Source organism: Squalius cephalus, assembly GCF_949319135.1.
Source record: "Squalius cephalus genome assembly, chromosome: 3".
NCBI classification, from domain to species: Eukaryota; Metazoa; Chordata; class Actinopteri; order Cypriniformes; family Leuciscidae; genus Squalius; species Squalius cephalus.
The window spans coordinates 2,115,175-2,122,674 of record NC_137124.1 but is presented as its reverse complement, the minus strand read 5'-3'; the positions used below and the strand labels follow the sequence as shown (position 1 = coordinate 2,122,674).

The 7,500-nt window shown below is 46.5% G+C and overlaps 1 protein-coding gene across 1 annotated transcript in view; it reads right to left on the bottom strand.

The window, feature by feature from the left end:
- Window positions 1-2,559: 2,559 nt before the first annotated feature.
- Window positions 2,560-7,500, bottom strand: part of cyld3 (cylindromatosis (turban tumor syndrome) 3) — a 26,866-nt gene continuing 21,925 nt past the window's right edge. The window contains exons 12-16 of the mRNA XM_079865919.1: window positions 6,627-6,813; window positions 5,266-5,374; window positions 4,785-4,903; window positions 3,184-3,394; window positions 2,560-3,060 (exon numbers count right to left, since the gene is read on the bottom strand). Of these exons, the coding sequence (XP_079722045.1) occupies window positions 2,876-3,060; window positions 3,184-3,394; window positions 4,785-4,903; window positions 5,266-5,374; window positions 6,627-6,813 (811 nt within the window). The 3' untranslated portion in view covers window positions 2,560-2,875. The remainder of the gene's footprint in view (window positions 3,061-3,183; window positions 3,395-4,784; window positions 4,904-5,265; window positions 5,375-6,626; window positions 6,814-7,500) is intronic.

Here is a 7,500-nt window from a genome sequence, read left to right as displayed (position 1 = left end):
GATGAAGTGTTGGGTTGGCAGGGACCACAAGCAGCTCTGTCTTCACAAGGTTTAGTTGAAGGTGGTGGTCCTTCATCCAGCCAGAGATGTCAGGCTGAGATACGGTCAGCTACCGACGGATCGTCAGGCTGGAATGAGAGGTAGAGTTGTGTGTCATCAGCGTAGCAGTGATAGGAAAAGCCATGTTTCTGAATGACAGATCCTAGTGATGACATGTAGATGGAGAAGAAAAGCGGTCCCAGCACTGAGCCCTGAGGCACTCCAGTAGCTAGATGTTGTGATTTAGACACCTCACCCCTCCACAACACCCTAAAGGACCTACCTGAGAGCTAAGACTCGAACCATTGGAGTGCGGTTCCCGAGATGCTCTTCAACTTTAGGATTGACAACATAACATGAGATACAGTTCATGCTTCTGTTTATAAAATTAAACATTTTCATTTGTAAACACACATATATTGCATTTGTAGAAGCGGAGTTTGGAATATTATTTAAATATATATTTTTCTACTTTGTATTATTTACATATTTATGATTTTACTACACAAAAACATTACTTTTTAATGCTTTATTAAAAACAGCATTTTATTAATAAAAGAATCAAACAAGAGACAGAATTTTACATGAGTATTTTTGATTATTTGTAAGTTGTTTGATTATAATATCCATTTTTTTTACATCAGAGAAAAATAAAACATAACATGGAATACAGTTCATGTTTCTTTATATAAAATAAAGCATTTACATTTGTAAACATACATAGGTTGCGCTGTGTTAAAAGATTGAGACAGTGGTGGAGATTCAGGTTCACTTGTTGAGGCTGAGTTGGGGACAGTGGTGGAGATTAAGGTTCACTTGTAGAGGCTGAGTTGGGGACAGTGGTAGAGATTAAGGTTCACTTGTAGAGGCTGAGTTGGGGACAGTGGTAGAGATTAAGGTTCACTTGTAGAGGCTGAGTTGGGGACAGTGGTGGAGATTCAGGTTCACTTGTAGACGCTGAGTTGGGGACAGTGGTAGAGATTCAGGTTCACTTGTAGAGGCTGAGTTGGGGACAGTGGTGGAGATTCAGGTTCACTTGTTGAGGCTGAGTTGGGGACAGTGGTGGAGATTCAGGTTCACTTGTAGAGGCTGAGTTGGGGACAGTGGTGGAGATTCAGGTTCACTTGTAGAGGCTGAGTTGGGGACAGTGGTGGAGATTAAGGTTCACTTGTAGAGGCTGAGTTGGGGACAGTGGTGGAGATTCAGGTTCACTTGTAGAGGCTGAGTTGGGGACAATGTTAGAGATTAAGGTTCACTTGTAGAGGCTGAGTTGGGGACAGTGGTGGAGATTAAGGTTCACTTGTAGAGGCTGAGTTGGGGACAGTGGTGGAGATTCAGGTTCACTTGTTGAGGCTGAGTTGGGGACAGTGGTGGAGATTCAGGTTCACTTGTAGAGGCTGAGTTGGGGACAGTGGTGGAGATTCAGGTTCACTTGTAGAGGCTGAGTTGGGGACAGTGGTGGAGATTCAGGTTCACTTGTAGAGGCTGAGTTGGGGACAGTGGTGGAGATTCAGGTTCACTTGTAGAGGCTGAGTTGGGGACAGCGGTGGAGATTAAGGTTCACTTGTAGAGGCTGAGTTGGGGACAGCGGTGGAGATTCAGGTTCACTTGTAGAGGCTGAGTTGGGGACAATGTTAGAGATTAAGGTTCACTTGTAGAGGCTGAGTTGGGGACAGTGGTGGAGATTCAGGTTCACTTGTTGAGGCTGAGTTGGGGACAGTGGTGGAGATTCAGGTTCACTTGTAGAGGCTGAGTTGGGGACAGTGGTGGAGATTCAGGTTCACTTGTAGAGGCTGAGTTGGGGACAGTGGTGGAGATTAAGGTTCACTTGTAGAGGCTGAGTTGGGGACAGTGGTGGAGATTAAGGTTCACTTGTAGAGGCTGAGTTGGGGACAATGTTAGAGATTCAGGTTCACTTGTAGAGGCTGAGTTGGGGACAGTGGTGGAGATTAAGGTTCACTTGTAGAGGCTGAGTTGGGGACAGTGGTGGAGATTCAGGTTCACTTGTAGAGGCTGAGTTGGGGACAGTGGTGGAGATTAAGGTTCACTTGTAGAGGCTGAGTTGGGGACAGTGGTGGAGATTAAGGTTCACTTGTAGAGGCTGAGTTGGGGACAGTGGTGGAGATTAAGGTTCACTTGTAGAGGCTGAGTTGGGGACAGTGGTGGAGATTAAGGTTCACTTGTAGAGGCTGAGTTGGGGACAATGTTAGAGATTCAGGTTCACTTGTAGAGGCTGAGTTGGGGACAGTGGTGGAGATTAAGGTTCACTTGTAGAGGCTGAGTTGGGGACAGTGGTGGAGATTAAGGTTCACTTGTAGAGGCTGAGTTGGGGACAGTGGTGGAGATTCAGGTTCACTTGTTGAGGCTGAGTTGGGGACAGTGGTAGAGATTAAGGTTCACTTGTAGAGGCTGAGTTGGGGACAGTGGTGGAGATTAAGGTTCACTTGTAGAGGCTGAGTTGGGGACAGTGGTAGAGATTAAGGTTCACTTGTAGAGGCTGAGTTGGGGACAGTGGTGGAGATTCAGGTTCACTTGTAGAGGCTGAGTTGGGGACAGTGGTGGAGATTAAGGTTCACTTGTAGAGGCTGAGTTGGGGACAGTGGTGGAGATTAAGGTTCACTTGTAGAGGCTGAGTTGGGGACAGTGGTAGAGATTAAGGTTCACTTGTAGAGGCTGAGTTGGGGACAGTGGTGGAGATTAAGGTTCACTTGTAGAGGCTGAGTTGGGGACAGTGGTGGAGATTAAGGTTCACTTGTAGAGGCTGAGTTGGGGACAGTGGTAGAGATTAAGGTTCACTTGTAGAGGCTGAGTTGGGGACAGTGGTAGAGATTAAGGTTCACTTGTAGAGGCTGAGTTGGGGACAGTGGTAGAGACACATGTAGGCATCACACAGCAGACGACGCACGGGATCCCGGAGCGAGGAGGAGTCGAGGCGAGCGAACTCTTCTGAGGGGAGACTCAGGTACCGGCCCACCTCCGGACAAGCTCGCACCTGTGGCACATTAAAGCCGTTCTCTCCTCCTGCACACACACACACACACACATTATACACAATAATTTTAAAACCAATATATAAATACACGAACACACAGGCACGCACACACTAATCTTAAAAATAATGTGACTGATGTAATGCAGGGTTACCCTCTCTGTCTGCCATGCTGTCGAAGAAGAGCCAGTCTGTGGGCTCAGGGCCGTACTTGACAAAGCTCACGTAGTGGCTGGTCTCGATGCATGTGACTGCGCACAGATCCATGAGCTGCCGAGTCCCGTGAACCGGCCCATGCTCCCAGGAGCCCTGCGGCACCCGGATCGGAGCCGGCCGGTGCGTCTGGCGCTTCTTGTGTGTGTGAACCTGTGTGAGACAGAGACATGTGGAATGTGAATGGAGTGTGTGGCAGTGTATAGCCATCACATCGTGTGTGTGTGTGAGTCTGTGCATGCGTGTCTGTGTGAGCGTTGTGATGAGATATCGCTGGCTGCCCACTCGTCAACCCTGGCAACGCTAATCATGGGGAACACCTGGCGATCCCAGGTGAGGACGATGAGGCAAGGAGATATAAACTCCAGCCCCTTTTAACCAGGGAACCCCAACGAGTTTATCTCTCCCTCCCACCAACCCACCTGGATGACTATGATTTTCTGATGACTATGATTCTCCCCCCTGTCTGTGCAGCCAGAAGGTCCATGATTGGGTGTATGATGCGCAGGTACCCATCCGCATAAGAAGTGGCCCAACTGACCCAGCTCGTTTAGCTTTGGTTGTTGACAGATGACGTCACCGTGACTGAGATTGTAGAGAAGGTCACAGTGGATGAACTGCTACGCGCCCTACCCCGCCCACACCGATGCACTGCCGGGCTACAAAACGTTAACAGAGCAGGTGGAGGCAGTGGAGCTGTCTGAGGCCGCAGTGGCAAGGGAATCGGGAGAGAGAGCTGCCTCCTTTCTCCGGAGGGGTATTGGGGAGCGGCGAGGGATGAAACCAAGAGCTCGCCAGGGTTACCACGCAACAGAGAGTGAGAGAGCGGGTGAGTCTTCTCAACCTAATCATGAAGAATTCTCTGATCTTTTTCAGCAGATCACAGGGAGTGGGGTTCCCTATGAAGAGAACAACGAAAGAACGACCACTTGAAATACTGATGGTCACAAGTCAAAGGTAGTCAATGGCACCGAACACCAGCCACCCCCACACCCCTCTCCACACTTCATTGTAAAAAATGACTTGTTATACTGTGTAGAAGAAAGGCGGGGGGAACTAAAGGAACAGCTCGTACTACCAAGGAGCAACCATGTCCCAGATTTCTCCCTGCCATTCATCCTTCAAACGGATGCCTCTGACTCAGGCCTCGGAGCTGCACTGTCTCAAATGGTCCAAGGAGAAGAACATCCGGTAACGTTCATCAGCCGAAAATGTATCCCGGCAAAACAACAGTCGGGAAAGAGGCCCTGGCCATGAAATAGGCTGTCGAGGAGCATCTTGTAGGTCGTTCCTTCACCCTGGTGACAGACCATGCCCCTCTGCAGTGGATGGCAAGGGCAAAGGACAGCAATGCTAGAGTCACCAGATGACTCCTGGCTCTTCAAGACTTCCACTTCATGGTCAAACACCGAGCCGGTTTCATCAACGGCAATGCTGGATCTCGTGTCTGTTCTCCTCTTTCCCTGTAGTGGAGCACTAAAGCGTGTGTGTGTGTTTGTTTGTTTGTTTGTTTGTGTGTGTGCGTGTGTGTGTGTGCTATCACCTGTGTGTTACAGGTGCTGCAATACTGCTTTAACTGGCCGGGTGTGATGTCGACATCCTCATAACACTGCAGACACTCCCACTGCGCCACCAGCTGACAGATACTGCACTGCCGAAGAGCTACAGGTGGACAGACAGACAAACGACAGAGAGACAGACGAAAATCAGGCAGACAAAAGACAGACAGACAGACAGATTACAGATGAACAACAGATGACAGAAAGGCATACGGACAGACAGACAGACGAATGACAGAGAAACAACAGACAGACAGACAGACAAAAATATCAAATGAATGAATGTATAAATATTTTATTATATACATTTTCTAAGGTATAAAATACTAAAAAATAACAAGTGAAGAAATAATAAAAATGAACCGAGATACTAATATTTGATATTTGAACTTTAAAAATATATGTATATAATCACAAATAAAAATGAAATAAATAATGATGACGTAATGAGTAATCAATAATCACCCTCGTCCAGCAGGTCTGTGACGTCGAGGGTCAGCGAGGGCAAAATGGCGTCAAACATCTTGAACTCTTTCCCAAATCTGGGCATGAGGAGCGGCAAACAGGATGGAGCCTGAGGAAAACCAGACGGATTCAGTATAACAGTGACGTGTGTGTGAGTGTGAGTGTGTGTGTGTGTGTGTGTGTGTGTACACATGTTTTTCTATCCCTGTGGGGACTTAAACCTGAATGATTATACAGACTCATGGGGACTTGTGTCCCTAAACTGAGGTAAACCTAAATCATAAATCATATAAAATGTAAAAAAAAAAAAATTAAATGTAAAAATGCAGAAAGTTTTGTGTAATGTTTTAGAGGTCGGGTTAGTGTATGTGTGTGTGTGTGTGTGTGAGAGATGGGTAGGTTTAGGGGTCGGGTTAGTGTGTGTATGCGTGTGTGTGTGTGTGAGAGAGATGGGTAGGTTTAGGGGTCGGGTTAGTGTGTGTGTGTGTGTGTGTATGCGTGTTTGTATGTGATGGGTAGCTTTAGGGGTTGGGTTAGAGTGTGTGTGTGTGTGTGTGTGTGTGTGTGTGTGTGTGTGTGTGTGTGTGTGTGATGGGTAGGTTTAGGGGTTGGGTTAGTGAGTGTGATGGGTAGGTTTAGGGGTCGGGTTAGTGTGTGTGTGTGTGTGTGTGTGTGTGAGTGAGTGTGATGGGTAGGTTTAGGGGTCGGGTTAGTGTGTGTGTGTGTGTGTGTGTGTGTGTGTGTGTGTGTGAGTGAGTGTGATGGGTAGGTTTAGGGGTCGGGTTAGTGTGTGTGTGTGTGTGTGTGTGTGTGTGTGTGTGTGTGTGTGAGTGAGTGAGTGTGATGGGTAGGTTTAGGGGTCGGGTTAGTGTGTGTGTGTGTGTGTGTGTGTGTGTGTGTGTGTGTGTGTGTGAGTGTGATGGGTAGGTTTAGGGGTCGGGTTAGTGTGTGTGTGTGTGTGTGTGTGTGTGTGTGTGAGTGTGATGGGTAGGTTTAGGGGTCGGGTTAGTGTGTGTGTGTGTGTGTGTGTGTGTGTGTGTGTGAGTGAGTGTGATGGGTAGGTTTAGGGGTCGGGTTAGTGTGTGTGTGTGTGTGTGTGTGTGTGTGTGTGAGTGTGATGGGTAGGTTTAGGGGTCGGGTTAGTGTGTGAGTGTGTGTGTGTGTGTGTGTGTGTGTGTGTGTGTGTGTGTGTGTGTGAGTGTGATGGGTAGGTTTAGGGGTCGGGTTAGTGTGTGTGTGTGTGAGTGTGATGGGTAGGTTTAGGGGTCGGGTTAGTGTGTGTGTGTGTGTGTGTGTGTGTGATGGGTAGGTTTAGGGGTCGGGTTAGTGTGTCTGTGTGTGTGTGTGCGTGTGTGTCTCACCTCTGTGAGCTTGAGACCGGAGTGCATGAAGGAGGACTCCAGCAGGGCCTGAACGTTTGCCACTCGCTGGAGCGCCGGAGACGCGAGCGGAGACACGGGAGAGAGAAGAGGAGACGCAGGAGACGCCGAGACCGACGGAGGAAACAGCTGATAGAGGAAACACTCCTGTGGCTGCTGACTCGCTGACCTGCGCACACACACACACACACACACACACACACACACACACACACACACACACATGAATCTCCTGTATACGGACTGGTGCTCTTCGAGTCTCAGTCAAAAATTAACTAAACTTTATTTCAATGAAATTAATGTACTATATTTTAAGCTACTAAATTATATTTACGCTGTATTTATAATCCATTTATTCACTTTTTTGAGCATAGACCTGAAAATTACATTTCCAACTTAAAACTGTCGAAAGTTTGACCCATGTATTGTAATAAATAAGGTGAAATTTCACAATTCTCGATTCCAATTTCAATGCCACAGCTAAAACTACTAATATAAATGTTGAACATTATTAAAGACAAGTAACCAGTTATTGATAAAAAAAAAAAGATCAAATAATCAAACTAAAAGCAATAGCACAAATAATTAGTTAAATACCGTAGAACAAAGATAAAAATAAACAATTTTCTGGTAGATCTTGATTAGGCTGCTGTCACTTTAACCCTCTGGTGCTCAGAAGTTTTCTTTTATTTCAATGAAATGAATGTACTATATTTTAGTTTGATGATGTTTTTTATTTAATATTTTGAAAAATATTTTTAAAATAAAGATGTATTTACTGGAAAAGTACAATGACACTGAAGTCTTTGTCTTCTGAGACAGTTCATAAATTAAGATAAAGGAGAGCAGAAATATG